This window comes from Lissotriton helveticus, chromosome 5_1, assembly GCF_964261635.1.
Source record: "Lissotriton helveticus chromosome 5_1, aLisHel1.1, whole genome shotgun sequence".
Classification (NCBI taxonomy): domain Eukaryota; kingdom Metazoa; phylum Chordata; class Amphibia; order Caudata; family Salamandridae; genus Lissotriton; species Lissotriton helveticus.
In genome coordinates this window covers 223,015,299-223,037,703 of record NC_136065.1, presented here as the reverse complement: position 1 = coordinate 223,037,703, position 22,405 = coordinate 223,015,299, and the positions used below count along the sequence as shown (strand labels likewise).

General features: G+C 46.3%; 1 protein-coding gene across 1 annotated transcript in view; it reads right to left on the bottom strand.

The window, feature by feature from the left end:
- Nucleotides 1–22,405, bottom strand: part of SAPCD2 (suppressor APC domain containing 2) — a 90,822-nt gene that overhangs the window by 22,254 nt on the left and 46,163 nt on the right. The window contains exons 3-5 of the mRNA XM_078642047.1: nucleotides 12,595–12,741; nucleotides 8,676–8,777; nucleotides 2,475–2,594 (exon numbers count right to left, since the gene is read on the bottom strand). Of these exons, the coding sequence (XP_078498173.1) occupies nucleotides 2,475–2,594; nucleotides 8,676–8,777; nucleotides 12,595–12,741 (369 nt within the window). The remainder of the gene's footprint in view (nucleotides 1–2,474; nucleotides 2,595–8,675; nucleotides 8,778–12,594; nucleotides 12,742–22,405) is intronic.

Genomic DNA, 22,405 nt, shown 5'->3' with positions numbered 1-22,405 from the left:
TCTTTACTGTCCTTTCAGAGACTGAAAAGGTGTCGAAAAGGAAGTCTTCCTCAACCGGGTCGGCATGCATGTCCACATCATGATTGGCTGCCGCCCTTTCAAGTAGTGCATGAAAGCCTGCTGAGTCCTCAGTCGGGGATGCACGTGCATTAAAGAGCTGCGGGTCCTGCCCCACACCCTGGGTGTTCTGGTCACCAGTGTCATCGTATGAATCCGGTTGTGCATCAGGTTCATCGATAGGGAAATTGTACTGCTCGTCCTCATCATACCCCTCACCCGCAGAGTGTTCTGGGGAGGGAGTAGGGCTCCGTCTTGGAGGAGGCTGGATTGGCTCCGTGAGGCCTGAGGCGTCAAGGGGCACCCTCTTCTTTTTCAGTGGGATGACATAGGAGTCCACTGGCTCCGAAGTGATTTTCCTCTTATAGAGGGTCAGCTTGCCTGTGTCAGCGTCGATGAAATGCTCTGAATCGTCTTCTGATTCGAGTACCCGACGTGGAAGCGGGCCAGCCGGCGAAGAAACTTGTTTCGGAGCCGATTTGGTTGAAAACGCTTTCGGCGCCTCCTTAGGTGGCAAAAGAAAGAGAAGTTTCCCAGAAGGCTTTGCTGGAGTGTCCTTTTGCGGCTGCGGCGATGGTATCGGAGCCGACGGGGCAAAGGCTTTCTCCCTGATTCTTTGCAGTGAGTCTGCGATGAGGGACGTCTCACTCACAGTGGGTTTCGTCGCTGACGAGGATGGTCTGATCGGTCCCTCGGATCCGTTGTGGGCCTTGTGCGCTTTGGGCGCGGAACCCGTCTTCACCGCCTCCGATTTCTGAGTCCGGGGCGCAGACTTCTTGTGCGTAGCCTCCTTGGAGCCGACTTTGGCGGGCTTGGACGGCGTCGTAGCCGCTGACCCGTGCCGACCATCTTTCTTGGAGGACCCCTCCTCAGGCGTCGGTTTCGATTTTGCAGCATCGGAATCGACGGACTTCTTCGGCTTCTGCGGACCGGAGGTCGACGGAGCCGATGGGGTAGCGGGCACCGTCTTTTTCACCGGCACGGCAGCCATCTTAGGGACACTCGAGTCCTTAAGTTTCGGTTTCGTTTTCGGGTCGGCCATTTTAGGTGTCGTCGATCCCGATGGTTTCAGTTTCGTTTTCGAAACAGTCTGCTCAGCAAGTGAGTCCGTAGCCGGGCCCGAAGGTGGGGCTGTGGCTTGCGGCAACGGGTCTTGGGTAAGGCCGACAGGCGATCCCGTGTCCCGGTCGGTATCTTCGTAACCTTCGGGGCAGAGCTCGTCCCCCGAGCTGTCTGCCGCGGCCCCATAAATCTCATCGTCGTCTCCTACCTCTTCGACGTATTCAAGGCCTTGACCCGCGACTCCGTCGTCGTCTCCCGGATCCGCCTCGACCTCCGTCTCTGGTGGGGAGATTTGTAGATGGTGACCCTGGACCTCTTCGTCCTGGTCGCCGAAGATGTTCTCCGGATCCGGGGCCGCTTGCTTAGCTTCCAAGCGCACCTCGCGCCGAAGCTTGAGAGTTTTCTTTGAGCGGAACTGCGCACACAATTTGCACTTTCCGTCGTCGTGGTCAGGCGAAAGGCACTTGTTACAGACGGGGTGTAGATCGATGTGTGGGTACTTGGACCCACAGAGCGGGCAGTACTTAAACGGGCTCCGCTCCATGTCCGAAAAGGCTTGCAGTCGTGTCGCGATGAGAAGGCCTCAAAGTTCAGAGAGCGAAGAAAACTCCGCTTATTCCGGCTCCAAGAGACGGAAGACTCGAGACCGTGCGCAGACAATACCGACGCAATAAAATCGAGGCCTTTTGGCCGCTAAAAGTTAGTTTTACTTGGTTCCGACAGTAAGACGTCGAGACCACATCCGAACCCAATGGCGGAAAAAAACAATCTGGGGATGGAGCCGATGCCCATGCGCACTGTAGTCCAGGGGAGGAGCCACCTATCTCAGGATACTTCGAAGACTCTTCCAGGACAACAATGTGCAATCATCCGAGCCCAACACTAGGCGGCGATCTAATGCTAAGATATGAATTTAGCAGCCCACATGCCTCGAACATTAGGTTTTAAAACTAAAATACAGGTCACATCACGTCCATTAGCGCAAGGATCGTCTGCTGGTCAGACAGCCATGATTATTTACAGCTAGTCACATTTTTTAACTGTTTCTGGTTCATTATGTTGCCACAAACACACACCGCAAAACTGCGTAAAATGCAGCACTGTGCACCTTCCGCTTTATTGATCTGTTTGTCAAATTGGTTGTATTCGGTGTCTCATAGGTTCATACAATTCAAAACTAGTCTATACCCCTTGAGATTTTATGATCTACAGGCTCAGTACACACTCCCCACCATCCACAATCAGAAAGCACACATTACTTTCAAACATTTACTCCTATGATCATCCATACCCCTGCCCTCTCAGTAGAATTAAACCTCGCCGAACCAAGTAGGCTATTCAGTGTATGGCATTACCTTCGTCAGGAGTCGGTTTTGTTCCTTCAGCATGTTGATGGACTGTTGCTGTCCTACGGTGGTGAAAGTTGGCGATGCGACTGCAGTTCCATTGATAGCAGAGGATGACCCACTTTTGTGCTGATAACGGCAGAAGAGGAGACAGTTACAGATAAAATATCTAATTTTGTAAGCAAAACAAACTGAGGTCTTGAAAGTATTGGGGTCCAATTCAATAAATACTTACTGCAACCTTTAAACGTGGTTAATCTCTCTTTTCCGTTTAGTTTCGTCAAAATGGTCACATTAAGCAGTATTGTAGATTTTTATTTACGCTCTTGTACAGCTCTTCAAATCTTTTTATGTCATCTTTGAAACAACAAACAAAGAAGCAATGGCAAAACCAACAGGTCTGGCCTTGGGAACTTACACAGCGACTCATTACTATGGTGGTCGGATATCGCAGCAGGATTGAGACCACCCGAAAAGTAGTCGGTAGTCCTACCTGCCATATTTTGATAAGACCGCAGTGTAGGCGGTCGGGAACTGAATTTTTCTACTGCGGCTTTTGCTGCGGTCCGGAAAAGGGCCGCAGCACAAGCCACCGTAGAAATAGGCATGTGTGACAGGGCGGCAGAGGAGGAAACCTATGGTACTGGTATGTCCCCTGTGTGTGCCAACAACCCCTTGTCTCCCTTATCTATGCAGCAAGCTGAGCGCTGGACCGAAGACCACGACATCCCGTTTCCTTCGGTCAGTCAAGGCGATGAAGAACACTGATTCTTTAACTGGGCGAGCCCGAGCATGGACACTCCCCCTGCCTTGACGGGGACACGGAAGTAAAAGCCGACGGCGGAGACAAACCAGTGTGTTTTGCACCCAGAGGAGGAGAGGACGTGTGTAGTGGAGGTGACGATAAGGAGAGCGGAGAGGAAGAGGATGGAGACAGGAGAGAGGCGAGAGCAGGAGACCCGAGAGCTGAGGCGACGAGAAGAGCCAGGAGGCCAACGACAAGGCGTTTCGCCCAGCCGCAATTCAAGGGAAGTGTGGCTCAGCCAGGTACGTTCCCGTATCGTGGGCTGGGCGGGTCGAAAGGGTTTTAAACCACCGTAACCCACTCGGCGTTATCCCTGCACAACCCCAACCCTCACGCAACCGGCACCTGTTTTGCTCACGTTTTTGCTTTGAGTTAAGACTTTGTGCACGTGTGCGAGCCCTCACTCCCTTTCCCCTATCCGCCACATAGAAGAACCCTGACTGAATCAAGTCTATCTTTTCTTTTTACATTTTGGGCTATCCCTAACAATCACAACGGAGTCCAGGGAGTCTACCCCTCCCCGAGGAACCGGAGAAAGGAGAAAACCCGGAGCGGACTCCAGGAAGGAGAAAATCTCACCGGCTAGAATGGATACAGATCCACCTTTGCCTTATTACAGGAACACTATTCGCCGGCGACGGCTATTAAAATCAATAAAGCCAGCGTTGACCTCACCTAAAGTCCCTGTGTGTTTTTATACCCCGCAACAGCATGTTTTCAAACATCCATGTACCATGTGCCAAGCACTATGTGGTGATTGGCACATGGTGCACAGATGTTTGGGGTGGGCACCACATGCACCCCCCTCGTCACTTAGCAGTCGCTCATGGGGGACGGGGGTCCTGTTTGGGTCTCCCCAAAGTCCCTGTCGACAGCCTTTTCATGGCAGTGGAACCACCATGAAAAGGCTCTGGGAAATGGACATGCTAATCTCTACGGCAGTGCCTGCACAGGCCCCGCTTTCATTGTAGGGATTACTGTTCTACCACCTCCCCAACAGGCTCCTTGAGCCTGTAAGAGGCTGCAGTCCAACCGTCTGCATTGTAAAGTGGCGGTTTGACTGAAGGCCTGGATGTCGGTGGGGCCACTACCGACAGCCTATCGGTGGCAGTCCCACCAACATCAAAATGAGTTGGTTTTTTTAATAATAAAAAAAACACAAACGTTTATCAAGCATTAAAACTAATGAGAAGAAGAAATGCTGCCTTTTAAAAGGTTTCTGAACTTCTTTTTAGGGGTATGTGTACATGTGGTGTAGCAAAATGCCAAAACGTGGGTGGATGCAAAATGTGAATGACACCTGAACTGACCAATTGATGAAGAGTGTGGAGACAAAGCCCTTGTATGTATATACATATGTATTTTAATTATGATTTTTGGGGAAAACATGAGGCGGGCATTCCAGCTAAAGTTGTCCCTAGGCCAGTCATAAAAATTAGTTCATAGTCAAATATTGATAATACTTCTTTGCCACATATGTACAGCTTTTCAAAGCAAAGCAGACCACTTCCTAATAAAAAAGTACTGATCCAATCTTGCTGTAGTGCACATTTTAGCAAAATAAGATGCAGCTGTGTGGTTTGTGAAGCAAGTCCTGTGCTATCCCAGGACTTGCAGATCAATTAATGGCACAGAGCTTGAACAAGACCAAAGAGCAAAAAAGTGTTAGAGAACAAGGACAAGAGCTACATAAAAGAGTTTAACCTCCTCGATGCTGGTGACGGAACCACTCCGTCACCAGCCACAGACGCGCTGTGCTGGTGACGGAGTGATTCCGTCACGGCCCGGCCGCCGAGCCTGCGCGGCGCTGATTTTGCACCTGCGCGGCACGTTCTATTGAGTGGGCGGGGCCATGACGGAACCACTCCGTCACAAGCACAGCGTGCCCGAGGCTCGTGGCGGAGTGGTTCCGTCACGAGCATGGGGGTGCCGCGCAGCCCCCCCTCCCCCCTAGCGCTGCGGCGGAATTACCACCGCAGCCAAGGGGTTAATAAGCGAGCAAAAAAAAACACGTTTCTAAACTTACCATCCATTTTGCAATATCCATTCTATTGGTGGGATTTGGAAATACAAGTTTTACACCACGTTTTACAAGGTAGCCACTCACCATGCCAGTATCAGACAGCAGAGCCTACTATTTTATTTATGAAGTTTTATAAAGGGTGAACAAGACCAACATTTGGTGTTGGAGCGCTGTACAAAATAACAATAGCCTCGAATGTACAAGGAGTAAGATATAGAGTCACAGGGAGGAGCCCGATCGCTAAACAAAGGGAAAAACATATAGAGTGCATAGATGATTCAAAGAGTCATAGTAAAAATGGCAACAATTAATTAGTGCAGACAGTCGCATCAGAGAGGAAGGACATTATTCAGTAGTCTAATTTTTACTTCCTTTTAAAAGAGTGACTGAAGAGATTGGCCTGGTCTCTGCAGGAAGAAAGTTCCAAATTTTTGGGGGCAATTCCCGAGAAAGTTCTCTTATAGATTTCTTTTTGTGGAATGGAATGAAAAGATTTCTTTTTGTGAAATGTGTTTTTTTTAAACTCTTTTTATTAGGGAAACAAAAAAAAAAGGGACACATTACAGAAAAATAAAAATCGCAGGTGATCACATCCATTTTCATAACACGAGTTATTGTGGCAAGATTCAGAATTATACGTAGCATTTTATACGCTCAGGTCAAGGGTAATCCAGCGCTTCCTGATCCATTGTCGGTGCGAGTGGAGCACAGATTCCCCCCTACGGTGATCATTCCACGCCCCCCAAATCTTCCCCCACTTCCTCGGGCACCCCCTAGCTACATAGACCGATCTCTCTCTAAACATACACCAGTCTAGGTCTTCCGCCCACTTTGTGACTCGGGGTGGCTGGTTGGCTCCCCAGAGCTGTGCTATGTTGCGTTTAGCCACCATGTATGCCAGCGTCACCCATTGCTTCTGATACACATTTAGATCGGTGGGTTCCCAAACATTCAACAAACTTCTACGAGCCTCTGGTCTTATCACGGCACCCAAGACTTCTCCTAATTCATCATAAATCTTTGCCCAGAATACCTGTATCACCGCACAATGCCAAATTGTATGTATTAGGGTACCAGTGTCTCCACATTCTCTCCTACATTCTCCAGTCCCTCCCCGTCCCATTCATACCAAACGGTGCCCGGTGATGTAGGATATTTAGCCGGACAAAACGGAGTCTCATCTGGATGGGGACTACTTTCGGGGAGGAAACCGCCTCCACCCAATCCTGGTCATCTAATTCTAACCCATCCGCAATCCACTGAGCTATGATTCGCTCCAACGGGCTCTCCCTGTTGAATGTTTGGTGTTTTAGTAGTAGAGAGCTTGGAGAATGCGGATTGTGACCGGCATCTGATCAGATAAGTCATGATTGATTAGGACTCGCTGAGATCGGTTTTGTAGTAATGAGCAGAATCATTTTAAGACAGTACCAGAGAGACCCATCCTATGTTCGAAGAGTGAAACTGATGGAAAGCTGACAGCAACATTGATTCACTACTACCGTGTGGTCAATGTTATGTACAAAGATTTAGTAACTGGATTTCCAAAGCATGTGTGAGTGACGAGTGAACGATCGATTAAACTCAGATCTGTGACTAGGGGTGAGATTTTGGCAATGTTCAGCATTACATCTATCACCTTTTTGTGTTGCTACAACCTCAAGTGGCCCGGCAGTCTGGCATCAGAGCACTGTGCTGCAAGTGGCAACGAGCGTAGGAGCAGTTACAGTTTTTGGCATTACTGATCTACAAGAACACATCTAAATAGAGATCAGTTAAGGGAGGGAAGGACAGGGTGGTCTGCATTTGGTAGTGTTTACAAACTTTGGGACAGGGTGGTCTTTGATCAAATAGAACCAATTAGGAGAAGCATTATTTATATCCGGCCAAGAAGCTAAAATCTAGGCTCCTACAGAGGTCAGTAGGAAGCTTCCTCTAGAGGCTGTTTCAGTTCTAGAGTAATGCAAAACTAGATGGCTGGCCAGGTCTCCACGAGCTACGCCAGACAAGGCAATAATTTAAAGGGCGAGGACAACTCCTCTTGTAAAGATGTGTGCTATTTAGCAATCACACGCCTTGTTTGGGCACCTCCTTCAGGTTAATATGCAGTTATGATCACGATATACACGATCTTCAGCCCTGAACTTTTCATCTACAAATCACCAATTTCAGATGTGGGAGTCTAATTAGCTTAGTGGAAGTAAGACAAAATTACAACACACACAACATTAGCCTATTGCACCAAAGTATAGGACTGGCAACTGTTGTCTGTAAAGACAAAGAGGTAGGTGGCTACCCTAATTAGGAGGGTGCGGTCAGATCAGGGGGTTAATTGACCCCTGGTTGTTGGGATCAGTGTACGGTTGAAGTCAGAAGGTTTGGGGGGTGGGGGGGGGGGGGGGGGGGGAGGGGGGACTAAGAACTACATGCTTCAGAAGCCAATGGAAGGGAATATTTAGAAGTGGGAGCTTTGGTAGCGGATGGCTGTGGCCTGGTAGCCTTGAATATGCTATGCATAGACTGGAAGGCCTTTCCCTCAGAAGGAAAACCAGACTAAGACATTTTTTTTTCACCAAGAGTAGTCCGAGGCGGAAAGGGAAAAGATGAAACTATGGAGGAAAGAATCCAGTCCTTCAAACTGCTTTATTCCCCATTAGCGGTGGTTGCAAATTTTTTTGCATGAAAGCAGTTAAGTTGTGTATTTGGTGCTCAAACAGTAGACTAGCCACACATTTAGCAATCGTCATCTTCCTGGGAAAATTGATGCAAATCTTTGAAGACTGTTTTTGAATTATGGAAAACGCTGAATGTCTGTCTGAAAAACCCTTTGTTTTGGAAGAGGAAGGAGCTCACCATTGGAAAATTTCCATCAAATCGAAAAAAAACTGTATTAGATGCTACACACCGACAAAGAAATAACACAAAAAAATTATGCTTTGCTCAGAACTACCTGTGTTAACGGCATCACAGAGAAGTGGAGAAATACTGATGCCAGCCTTTCTCATTTGGAGCCAGACATAGGCAGTATTCCCCAAAGCGAGGCAGAGTAGGAGTAGGAGGAGGAGGAGCAGTAGTAGTAGTGGTGGGAGTAGTAGAAGGAGTAGTAGAAGGAGTAGTAGAAGGAGTAGTAGTAGGAGTAGTAGTAGTAGGAGTAGGAGTAGGAGTAGGAGTAGGAAGAGGAGGAGGAGTAGCAGTAGTAGGTGCCTGCACCTCTGGAGAAAGCTAGCAGTATAGGAGTAAATCAATGCTGGAGAACACAGTTATTTAGTAGCTCACCAGAGCACACCTGCTGAAGTTTATCTTAAATTCACTCCTGAAAATGTCCCCTTTCAACTATAAACATGTCTGAAACAAGATTTTTCTACACCAAATCCACACTCACCTTGCCAGTAGTGGAAACCAGATCCCTCAGGCAGCGATTCACTTCCTGTAACTTGGGAAGGAGGAGATTGTTCAGATAACTCTGATTTTCATCTAAAGAATCCTGCAAAGAAAAAGAAAGAAACCTAAACTGAAGTATCAGGCGAAAAGAAAGACTGCTTCTAGATCAGAGAGGGTACAAGAGGGCAGCACAGGCAAAGGGGAAGAGTCATACTTTATAATTGTGTTCTGTACAGTGCTTCAGAAAGCGCAGTTAAGATGGAGTACTGGATACATACAACTGTATTAGTAAAGAGGCTCATGGTCCCGGTCGCACAGACAAGAATCAAATGGCGTATTAAGATCATCTTTGATAAGAATGTGCAGAAGACTTCAAAGTTAGTGAATTCAAAAGAAAGATCATGTCACACTAATTGTGGATGGTGGTGGCACAAGAGGTACAGACGAGGGTAGTCTCCTACCCAAATTGCATACGCCCATGCAGAAATCTTGAGGCGGCCTAACAGCCCAGCCACTGAAGTGTCATCAGAATCTGCACACAGGTAGACCAGTATCACCTTTCAAAGGGGAGAACTACGCCCCATGCCCTCTACTCAAGGGAAAGTTTGTACTTAAGGGGGATCCTGGAGGATGCCAAGAATCTTCCCTGTCCCTCTAAAAGGACACCTAGGGGGAAGAAGGAATGAATGTGTGCCGCCTACAAGGTGTCACACTTTTAGTGCATCTCATGCAATTTTCATTTGCAGTGCACATGATTTGGTATTTCAGGCATGCACACGGGCAATGGGGATCCCATCATTTGGATTGTACCACATTTTGAATGAAAGAAAGGGCCTTTGTTATTCGCACATTACAAAAGCGGGGTGATAATGATCTACCTCTATACTTTTTTCAGAACTGAAAAACTATGAAGTCATTAGTCTGTTGCTAGTCCTTATAATGCATATGTTCTTTTTACAGTTAGTTACTGGAAACTCAAACGCAGGCCAGAGAGTGAGAGTCCAACTCTTGTTAGGTTTTTTTTTTGTAAAAGGGAAAGGCTCGATAAGGGACTAGCTCTAGACCAGGGCGGCTAGCATCCTGAAGCTTAAAGCACCAGTCAGCCGTCTTGATGTTGAGAGATCACGCGGAGCGGGGCAGCAGAAGCGCACCACGTCAAAGTGAGAGAAATGTTTTATTGAAGAAAAAAAAATATCGCAAAGAATGATAGTGAGCATAACATTTTTATCCAAAACAATTTTTCGGACACAATAGATGTGTGAAATATAGTTGCTGTCGGTCTTTTATAAGAAGCTGGCACATAATATTCACAAGCTCTAAAGGCCAAAAAAAAAAGAGGACATTCCCGATCTTAAATGACAGTCACTGTAGCAATATGATGAAAAGGTGATTCATTAACAGGTGCAATAAGAGATAAAAATAGCTTACAAGTAATCAAGTTGTTGAAATGCCCACATGTTAAAGTGTAGATAGGAGAAACATGTTGAAAAAATAGAAAGGAAAATACACATCGAGGGATGCTCCATTAATTTCAGGTTGTGTGAATGAACAGCAAGATGCTGAAGTGGAGAAAAACAGGGATAAACCTTGGCTAAAAACAAAAAAAAAAACAATGATTTTGTAATTAGGAATTCGACAGTGTTAGTTTGGAGGAACTAAATGAACAGCGTGTGTGTGAATGCTTTTCATAATATATTCTAATTTCTGGGAGATTTAGTATGGAGGCACATTTTCCTTATTGCTTGATTTTAATTGGTCATATGCAATTGATCGGAGGATGGAATTGTGGTCTTGAAACAGAACACCAGGTTACCTGGACAAGCTGAGCTAGGTTGACCATCCCAGAGCCTGAATACTAAATCCTGACCCTTCCTGAGCCTGAAAATCATTCTCCAACCTTTTTTGAGCCAGTAGGCGGACCACCCAGTCCTGAACCTGTGCGCAACTCCGTAGTCACACTTTAAAGCCTGTGCACTCACTTCAAAGCGTGTAGGCCAAAGAAGGATACAAATATAATATTTGGCCAGTGGTTGCGTTTCGCGGCCGGAGGTTGCCTTCCGCAGTTAGTGGTTGCCTCCCGCAGCCAGTGCCACTTGTATGGATGAAAGCTGCACATATCAGCTCACTCTGAACTATGCATCATAGATGCGCCTGTCCCAGATCAAACCATTCATTTTCCTTCTTGGTACAGCACTCCGGCCCAATTCCCATAAGGTCCTATGCAAGCCGAAGTTTTCAGTTCATATTTTCCTCGGTTTTCCTCGTGGCACATGTCTCTTTCCACATAAGAGAAGCTCCCACTATCCTCAAGTATTTACGGTAACCTAGATTGTGGCCACAATCCCCTAGTTACAATATTAAATTCACGCACTTTATTAAATGCTGGATGCTGTCTCTGTTTCTATCAGAGCCGGACTACTTCAATGGCACCTGATCGAGCAGTCAGAAAGCTTCTGTGAAATAGGAGGCTTTCTCCACTGTGATTCAAAACTGTCACTAGGATTCAATAACTTCTGCAAAATCCCGAATGCCTTGGTAGCTAATGTCTCCTCTAAGGGGCTGCAAAACCATATCGGTAATTTATACATGCTCCAAACTCAGTGTACCCCCATTACATACTTGAGACCCCAACAATCAAATTCTTACCAGGAGGTCTATTCTGAGCATCAGTAGCAATGCAGCCAGGGGTCACCAGTTTCAAATGGCTTCCATACAGAATTCTTCAAATATTTTTCTTAATAATAGGTTCCACTGTTAACAAACACTATTATTGCGTTTGTAAAATGTGCCACTTTTAGAGAGCACCTGATCCAGTGCAGCAGTCATGCCAATGCATAAAAAGGCATACAGGGCAGATTCCGGTTATTGCCTTATGTACTCAAAATCCAACTTCTAAATTCTCGAAAACTCTTGGTGGCCAGCGCAAAGGAATGGATCCCACTGTGAACTCAATGCACTGATCTGCGGTGCCTTATTTTAAATGTGTGTTTGGCCAAATATGCATGGCTGTGAGGGGCTCCTTCGTCATTCATGGATCGGAGTTCGGCCTTTGACTGCCACACGGCCAGAGCTGCGCCTCACATTGAAGCACATGGGCATGGAACTGGCACTTCTCAATATTGCCATAGCCTTGTACTCAAATGGCCAGAGGTTGCCAGAGTGCTTGCTGCCTATATGGCTGAACAATGACTGACCACAAATTATCAACAAATGTTATTTAATGTTCATGGGATGTGGGGGGTGGGAGGGGGGTAATTGACAGTGTTCACCCACACTATTCAGCTTGAGGAAAATTGGATTCTTAGCAGGCTGCTATTGTGATTTAATTAACTAATGTTTATTAAATATGTCTACCATGCACTCCCATTTGCCATTCCCAATGTAATTTGGGACACCGAACTGCTGATCGTGGTGCTCAGCGACACCTTTGTTTGGGTCTCGATGCCCTAGCAGGGTGTCGTCCAACGGGAAGTAACGCTTCAGATGCCGCTTGCTTACACACATTTGACAACATGAGCTTCAAGACAGCAGTACATTGTATTCTTGTGCAAAAAATATTCTTGACTGTGTACTAAATAAGGCAAGTTGCTATGGAGGAGCCGTGACCCATGGCAACACAGCATTCATCCAGCTTTAGGACGTATTAACCACACATGTAGTTACGTTTTTGCTCCAAGCATAAGTCAACTATATGCACTTATGTCTTAAAAGAATATCTGCAGCTGTATCATGATTTATAGTGCTCTTTAAAATGTTATGATGTAAAGATGAACGGCTGCTATCATGGTTACATTTTTAATTGCTCAATAAACCAACTGAATTGAATGAAGGCAGGCGGTTTCGCAAAGAGGGAGTAGAGAGGCTAAGAAAAGACAGATTCCAGAGAAGGGCGGGGAGTATCAGGGGACTGCCAGACTCACCTGTGGAGGTTTGGTTTTTCCCAACTGTTTTTGGCGGTCCTGCACAAGCTGGATCTGTTGGTGGTACCACTCCCGGGCGCGCTCCAGGGCATCGAGTCCTTGGATCAGAAAGTCCTTTTCTTGCTCCAGCTCCTTCATGCGCTTCAGCTAAACAAAGAAGTAAACCAGCACAAAAACAAGAGAAAAGACCATTAAAGGTGGTAGAAGTCCATACGAGTCCCACAAAGTTCTGTGTTCGACTGAGCAGGGACCATGTGCATATGATCAACGAAGTAAACAAACCTGTAATGCTAGCCTAGAGAATAACGTTGATATTCTGGACTCATGCGTAAGCTTTTTACCATAACCAAGAGTTAACAACTGTACACGACTCATAAGTGACAGAAGAATATGGGCCCAAAGCTGTAGAAGTTCACACCTGTGAGGACTTTGGAGATCCAGGTTTTGAATGGAATATGGTTTACACTTTCAAATTATGGCTGGTTCAAGAAGAGGCGCAAGTACAGTACGGGCTGAGGAAGCTGAAGCCTCGGAGCAACAGAGGCATGGAGACATAACACCATGGGGTGGGGGCAGAAATAGGGGTGGGGGTTGCAGGTAGGCAGGGAGATGTATGCTCATAGTGAGGTGCGGCCAGGGAAGGACACGGAGAAGAAGAGCTGAGATGGGTGCAGGCTGACAGATGTACAATTACCATTTAAGACCAGAATGATTTAAAGGTCAAATTAAGACCAAATCAACAAGACAAAAGAAAAGAAAATCCAAGCAATGAAAAGCATGTATTGTTTTTTAGTAGAAATACATGACAATATCTATGTAGAGTAGAATTAAGGTTGCTCCAAGTAGTGGGAACATCTATAGCTCATCCCGTCCCGCTCACACCATACGCAATCATGTCACCAGACACGCCAGTCTCCGTCGAACCACCCATGTCGATCCACATGAAACCGCACAGCGCGAATGCCTTCGCCATTAGCTTCCCCCCTAACCTCTCTCCTAAAGCGAGAAGGAATCACAAACATAATCTAATTAGACAACACCCAGAAACGATATTTGTAGACATGTACCACTGCTCCTCCAAAGGGCAGGTAAAGATGGATCTCATCTTCCACACAGATAGACCAGAGAGCTGTAACACCACTCTAAGAACACACCTTCACATATTTAAAATAACGACCACCTCACATAGCTGGAAACTGGTGACCTCTCTTCCCAACCAGGCAACTAGAAAAGGTAATACATCAGTGACCATTTACGCAACTGGCACAGTTTTGATACAGGCCAACAACGAGAACTTGGAGGCCTTGGACTCCCTCTTCCCTACTCTTCGCTCCACTCATCTGCACTCTCTTCGTCACGCTCCACCCCAGCCCCCCTCCCCGATCAACCGGCCCCATCAGGGGCCCCATCAGGAGAAGCAATTATCTACTTCCACTCCCCTGATGAGACCCCCTAGCCACCCCCCCAGAATCTCCTCCTACTCCCCCATCCCAACGAAACATGACAAGGAAGATCAGTCCTCACTGCCCCCCCAATCCTATCCTCCTCAACATCACCTCATCATCTCATGGGATCGGTATACTGACCCCTCTTTATCTCCCGAAGAAGAGCAATCCTCATCGCCCCCACATTCTCCTCTTCCTCAACAGCACAACATCATCCCTCGGGCTCGGTCTATGGACCCCCACAGCACTCCTGCAGAATCATTGAGGAAGAGCCCACGACTAAACACCCTACCGAGGGTCACTAACAGAGTCAGCCAGGCGGACCCACTCAACATTAGACCACACAAGGCGACCCTGACCCCCAACCCTCGAGATGTCCCTACCCAGAACTGCAAGTCTACAGCCCCAGAAGATATGGGTCACCGGCTGGATCGACTAGAAAACCAGCTAGAAATTATATTCAGAGGCCTGGATGAAATCCTTTCCAACCTAGATAGGGAGCGAAAGCCCCAACATTCCCAACTAATGGCCTCCTATCCGACTGACTCTACGCCCCGAAAACCCCACTTCGGGACTGCTAAGGTCCTCTAAAACCGACGCTATGATGCAATTTCTCACAGGAATCAAAGCCTCCGCGCCTGGAGCTCAGAGACACACTGATAAAGATGCGGAGACCCAACAACAAAGACCATCCAGAAGGAAAGCAGCAATGTCCGCTGAAGAAGCTATGGACCTAGCCTCCACTTACGACTCCCCTTTCCCATTTTCAACTAACTCCAATATTCAAGTGATCACGGGCTTTGGAAGAGACCTTCCTCTCGTGAAAACCCCAAGACCCCCGTCCTCCCTCACCTCCATACCGAGGGCCCCATTAGGAAAGCATGGGAATAAAAGTAATCTAGCGACTAACTGCATGCTCATTAACTGCAGATCAGCCCCCAAGCATGCAACGGAATTAGCTGAAGCCAGCCTCTCAGGACCTAGACATTGCGTTCATCACAGAGACATGGCTAAATGAGATCTCCCCACCCTGTCTAGACATGCTGGTGCCCCCAGGTTTCACCATCATCAACAAAGATAGAAAAGATCAACGCGGGGGGGGTGTAGCCATCATCCATAAAGATGACATTGACATTGCTGTAATGGACCCATGCAATTACAGCTCTTTTGAATGTCTATCTGTCACCATCAAGACTAAGGACAACCGCCCTTTAGTTGTTCACCTTATCTATCATCCACCTCGCAACTCCCCCACTTTTGGTGAACACCTTTCTGACCTGATCGCCCACGGTGCTCTCAAAAACACTAACTTCAAAATCCTGGGTGATCTCAACTTACGCTGGAACGAAGCCAATAACACACTAATTCAATCTCTCAATACTCTCCTTTGTGACAATAACCTCTCCCCAACACTGCTCTGAAGAAACCCACAACAAAGGAGCGACCCTGGATGCCATCATTGCCCACCAAGATGCAATCACGATCGACAAGATCCTCCCAGTGGACTGATCAGATCACCACATGATCTTATTCCACATCAACCAAAGAGCCCTATCCCTGCCTCCTGCTCATGACCCCACCCAAACGGTCAAGAAATCTCACCCAGATCCCCCTGGACGCCATGGATGATAGACTAAAGTTGCTCCTACCCAGTGACAAAGATTTCTCCACAAATCACCTCACCGCGCTCTATAACACGAACATGGGACTCCTCCTTGACCAACTAGCACCCTTGAAACTAAGAGAAATATTGAACCATTCCGTCCAGATCCTGGTTCGACTAATGAAGAAAGGAGACAACTAAGAGCCACAGAAAGACGCTGGAGGAGCTTGCCCACTACCTGCGAGTGTGACAAACTCAGAACTATCCGGAAGAAACACAATCACATCAAGAACAAAAAATCTATGTTCTTCCGCTCTACTCTGGAAACAGACCTAAGGAACTCTTCAGGATTATTAGACAGCAAACCTCCAAACCCGACACTTCCCTGGGGCTGGTCTCCAAAGAACGATGCAACAACTTCGCCAACTTCTTTAATGACAAGATCTCCAAGATCGAACGATCTCTGATCACCAACTGCTCTTCCCCTTCCCATAGCAGACACGGTCGGGTGCTTGGTAGAACCCCCCCCCCCCCTCCACCCACTACTAAACCTTGGTCACTCTTTCAGCCCATTCCAGAAGAAGAGATAGTCAAACTTATCTCCACCTCTAAACCTTCATCTCATACCCGTGACCCCCTTCCGGCTCAACTCACCAAAAAACTGAAACTCTCCCTAGCCCCACTGTGGTGCAGGATTATCAACAGCTCCCTAAAAACTGGAGTTGTCCCAGACTGTCTGAAAGTTGGACAAGTCACTCCACTGCTAAAAAAAACAGGCCTGGACAGAAATGACTTAAATAACTTCAGGCAAGTCTCTAACCTTCCTCTTCTTTCCAAAATCCTAGAAAGATGTGTTCTCCACCAACTATATAAAACCTAAATAAAATAAAATAAATAAAAGTATGAAGTGACTGTATAGATAAAGTACAATAAAATGTAGTGCTAGAGCAGCCTGCAAGTTGTCTGCCCAAAAAAGAATGACAGAATCCTCAACACGAAGGGGCTTCTAGAAATATTTTTAAAGTCCGAGGGGATTATGGTTTTAGTGCAGACAGTAGATATCGTCAACGTTTCAACCCAGGGATAAGTGGCAGCTTGAACCCATATGAAAGGGTTTTCATTAGGACAGCGGGGATGGGGAACTTGTGTAGTAAGGACACGGAGTGATTACATTTACTTTAGCTGGTGTGTCTTCATGGAGCCGCTTGGGTTTCATGCACAAACTCCCCTTGAGTTGCATGCAAGTGGCCCTTTCGTGGGATTCCTATGGAAGGCGGAGAGACAGCAGGCCGGCGTGTCTTTGATGGGATCTAAACAAAGTTAATTGAATCAATCAATCAATGAAGGTCCCTTAACACGGATCTGACAATGCGATTACTCACCAGATAAAACAAGCATTTGCAATGCAATAGGTCTCGTTTTAATGCAAATTTAAGCTATAGGCCGTGTAAATGACAAAGCCTTTTATTTATGTTCCAAAAACCAGAACTCAAAAATAAAGAGCATTATCATTTACAATGCTAATAGTTCAGACTCGCGTTATTGCGAGACCTATTGCATTTGCAATGCTTGTTCTTTTGAGCTTCTTTATTCCTCTGATAAATAACAGTTCAAAGCATCCTATCTATATTCATCAGATATTTTTCAGGGTCCGTTTAGTGTTAAAAAATAAAAAAAAGCCAACACGCAATGTTCAATAGTCGCTTTTTCAAGGCTTTATCATTTCTTAATAAACTTCTTCATGAAAAGTGTGCTAAGATTGATGCACACTCAGAGTAGGAATTGTTTGGCTGTTGTCAAACCTGCACTGGTAGTTAGATACCAAAATGTTGAATATTTATAGATGGGGAGATATTTGCTTTAGTGGAGTGGCCATGTTGGGCTCAGATAATGAGTGTGTACGTGAGGCCGGCTCTGCTCGGCCTGTAGGCATCTGTAGCCCTGGCGGCGGGAGTGGGTGAGGTGAGTGGAGGTGGCAGAGGGGTGTGTGGACTCTGTGGAGTGAGAACCAGGTGTACCTGGAGGGCAGGACGGAATTGGGAAGGAGAGGCGAAGAGCACAAGGGGTGGGGGGTGAGGGGGGGGCAGAGATAGAGATGCAAAGGCAGGGAAGTGCGGAGTTCGGAGCGACACAGTGTGAGGCCAGATAAAGGGAGGAGCGTTGAAGGGCGGGAAGAGGTGAGGAGACAGATGCTGGAGTCCCGAAGAGGGAGACCCACCAACAGGGGCAAGCGTGGAGTTGTTATTCAGGGTGGGAGACAGAGACTTGGGATTTGGGAACGCTGAGATCCTGAAGATCCCGAACAGTAGACCACGGAAGAAAGAGTTCAAGCGAGAGGGGGAGGTTAAGAAAGATGCGACGGCGCTGGAGAAACCAGAGTAGAGAGAGGGTGAACGGAGGAGACATGGACACAAAAGAGCAGTGAAAGGAGGCTAGACGTTGACAGCTGTTGAAAGGGAGAATAGATTTGATTTATTTTTTTATTTACTTTATGCGTTTTTATATAGCGCGGACTTTACCCGAAGGTGTCAAAGCGCTTCACAATGGGAACAGTAGCGTTACATGAGGAGAAAATTACAAGTGGACGTGTTACAAAAGCAAACGTTACATTGCATGAGGCAAAGATGACAATTGTGCATGTGCCAAAAGCAAACAAAATACAAGAGGTAGCAAGCGATACGTTACAAGAGGAAAAAGTGACATGTGTGCAATTACAAGTAGAGGTAAAAAAAAAGGCAGATAACAAGACCAGGGAGACATGGACGAGAAGGAAGACACTGGAGAAGAGACGGAGCAAGAAAAGTCAAGGCAGGAGCTGTACGAGGTTGTTCTAAAAAAACAAATCTTCTGGTCGTGACGTGCGATCATTGGAGGGGGTGCAAGGGATGACGGAACACGGCCTGGGGGAAGCTGGCTGGGGAGGGGGGGAGGAGAAATGCAAGGAAGTTAGGGGAGGAGAAGCCGAGAAGCCGCAGAGCGCACGCTGGGCGAAGCCCTTTGATGTGCTGTGCGGCAAATTGATTCAAAAAGGGGGTGGTGATGGACAGAGTATCTGAGTTAATCAGAACACTCCTACCCAGTCAACAGATCAGGGCTTGATCCATCACCGTTTTTTAGCTCACTGCACCATCCCAGTTCAGAACCTGGCTACATGCAAATTAGTCTGTCCCTGGCCCAGTGCATCATGGGAACAGGGCAGACCAAACTACCAAGCCAATTCTTTACTGGAAAGGAAACAAGCTTCTGGGGACCGGTTTCTGGCATTACTTCAATCACACTTCCAACAGAGTTCACCAAGGAAGAGGTACGGTTCCGCAGCAGACCCCCCGTTTTTTGCTAACAGCGGTTGGTATTTCCATCAGGAATGTAAACTGAAAATATGAACTCCATTACCCCAAAACTGAAGGCTGGTGGGCAGAGTGGGAGTGAAGCCAATGGCAGAGTCATGCGAAGCACTTAATAAATCAATCAGGATTTACAAAGTACAGCTAATCTCCCGGCAGGGTATCGAGGTGCTTGCAGGTCCTGGAGGCTTATACGAACAGACAGGTCTTGAGGGCCATTCGGAATTCAGTCAGGTGACCATCGTCTGTCACCAATATGTATAACCTTTTTATAAAGACTGCACTCAAAAAGTTCAAGCATTCCCAAAGCTTCCTACTACTTTCTGCAGTAGATGTGAAGAAAAAAAAAAAAATCAAAGAACAAGTATCTAGAAATGCAAACACTGGCTGAGCCAACACAGAGGGCAAATCCTTTTCTACTTGCAATACAAAAACACAGTGAACTGCATCTACCACAAGGCAATGGGAGAACTGGTACTGACATTGTGCTTCCTGTCCCACAGTCTACAACAGGCTCTACCTCGTCATGGTGACAGAAGCAACAAACCTCTGCCAGTTGTTAATGTCATATCTATTCCCTTGCAGAACACCTGGCCTCGCCACCCATTAAGACCGTCTGGTCTTCCTAAGACTTTCAATGAAGACGGATAAGTGGCTCACGTGTGAGTCAGGACAAGTGTCGTTGCTTAACAAAACGTAAAAAATGTAAATTTAAAAATTTGAGCCACTCGCCAGAAGGACCTAGAATCTTCACCTACACAGGCCATGGAGAAATCAAGGCTGTGATGTGCCAATGCATTACTCGTGCGAGCGAGAGAGTGGGTAAACCCATGATATATCAGGCCCAAATTGTATTATTCCCGATTTAGCTTGAAAACACAGGCCAATGCCAACTGTGATGGAAAATAAGAAGAGGTTGAGACATCACTTTCATGAGATAGCTAAATCTATGTCAACACGTACACTTCTAAGGGGCGAGCTCCAGTTCTTCCAAAAACTCTGGTAAACTAAATTTAAAGTGTTGCTCGTTGCAGGCATATGTCTAGCAAATACCACTGGCTAGCAAGAAGATTATGCTCTTTTGTGCACAGGGCAGATTCTGTACTGGATGGGAGATGGCCTCAAGAGATTAGCAACTATTTAATTTCAGAGCTCAATAGAGCGAACAAGCTTTCAGATGAGAAACTTAACATTACAGTTTGACAGGGCATAGATGTTCAGGCTTAAGACATCCAGAGGGCACTGGTGCTTTGAGCTCCGAGTGGCAACAGTAATTCTAGAGGTATATTCAACGACAGTTGCCTCGCCTACTAAGGGGTTGTCTAACTCACTGAGTAGGGGGCAGAGTCTGCTAAATGAAATATCAAGGTTGCAGAGACGGCTGTTGGTGGTGCCAACATACAGGCAAGGCAGTATGTATGAAAAATGATGAGCGAGGAGATGGTATTGTGCAATTACATGATTATTGATCAGTCTTGCAAGAATCAGAGTTCACTCCCACCAAAGGTACAAACAACGAATCTGCTTGTGAGGTGAAGACCGTGCTGCAGGAAAACTGAGCACACACTGACTAAACAAGCACTGACAAATAGATCTGACCCTCGTGCTAACACCTATACATATTGACAAAGGCTGCTTGCATGCATAAATACCAATTAGCAGATAAAAACTTCAATTTTTGGGCTTCACCAAAGCGTGGAAAAATGTATGAAAATGGACCGAGAGCTGTATGGAATGTATGCAAAGGGACAGATTACATGTAAATGTAATGTAAATGTAAATGTATTTCGATTTATATAGCGCACTAATCACCCAGGGGTCTCAAGGCGCTTGCTTAGGGAACCCGTCCTGGTATTCCCCTGTGAGATACCCCGGCAGGGTATTCACAAGGTGAAAGCCAGGCATCCCGCCGCGAGGGGCCGTAGTGGAGATTAAGCAAGCTATTGCCCAGAGTCGCAGAGTGTGACCCCGTGAGTCGAGTAGGCACCGGAGCAAGAATTGTCGAGTCCGTGGAATTTTTTTGCCTGAGACCCGCCGAGGCGGGGAATCGAACCCTGGTCCACGGCTGATCTCAGCTTCCGGGTCTGCCGCCTCTAACCACTGAGCCACGCTTCTCCACAGTGAGATGGCAGATTGTAAACTTTTCAGATAAGAAAATAATCCCTCATGCGTTCCAACTGAAGTGCCTCCATGAAGGGGGAATGATACACCACACAGCCAACAGCATCAAGTGAAAGTAATACTCCCCTGGGTGGAGCAAAATCCCACTATGCACATTTTAAACAATGTGTAACGGACTGCAGCATTCTCAAGTCAGACCTCAAAATGCCTCTCTGTAAATGGCATTCACATAGCACAGGAATCAACTGGTCTGATCAGACGTAGAAGCATCAACTTACTGATGAGACTAGCAAATTAAACCTTCCCAAAAAGGCAACTGGCATGAACAGCAATACCAGTGGACAAATAATTATTTTTTAAAAATTTAACAAAAACAAAAATGACCTTCTGTATAATAAAAATAAAAATATACAAAAATATGCAAAAAGGTTTGCAATGTACATGTTAAGGACTGAACAGACTCTAGGCACTTTCTGTCTCTCTTTGAAAGGACCTGCCTACAGATTATGATGGTACGCGGTCTAAAGCATGGGTACTCGCAAACATTTCCAGGGAACCAAAATTATTGCCTGTTGTGGTATCGAGGGCCACATTGATGGCAGCTGGGAGGCGTAAGGTGGGCATAGGTGTAGCAAAGCATGTACATAAATAAAGACTGAATTGTATATTATAAAGCAAGAAAACATGGGATCAATGGATGCTTTCCCACTTTGTGTGATCCTAGACAATTCTTTTATTTCACTCTACCTTCCTTTTCTTCATCACATATAAGAGAAGTCGAAATACGCGACTTCAGGATGAGCACTGTACGAAACCTTCCCTTACGTTTTACTTGCTAAACTATAATTTTATCTATGTATAATTGGAACCCTGGCCACTCAGATGGTAAACATAACAACTGACTTGCCTGTTAGTTCACTATTTGCAGTGTTGCCAGGTGGAGCATGAATGTGTCTAAATTCATCTTTGCAAACTATCACTATAAAGGAATACAATTCTCAATGCACCAATATAATTAATGTTTTAAGACTAAACGCTTCTGCATGTTAATGAAATACACTTTTTGAATTTTGAAGAGACCATCATATTTTCCCAATTTCAACATGTCTTCAAAAATGAATGTGTCCCTAACTTTAAGTGGCACACGACACCTTGACACCTTGAAACTTCAGCTAAGCTGTACATAAATGTGGCCCCTTTAATTCAACATATTCTTCAACGCTAGTGCAGAGTCGAGAAATAGCAGCCCAGTGCTGGTGATGACCAGGGGAGGCCGCATGTAATGACCAGGGGAGGCC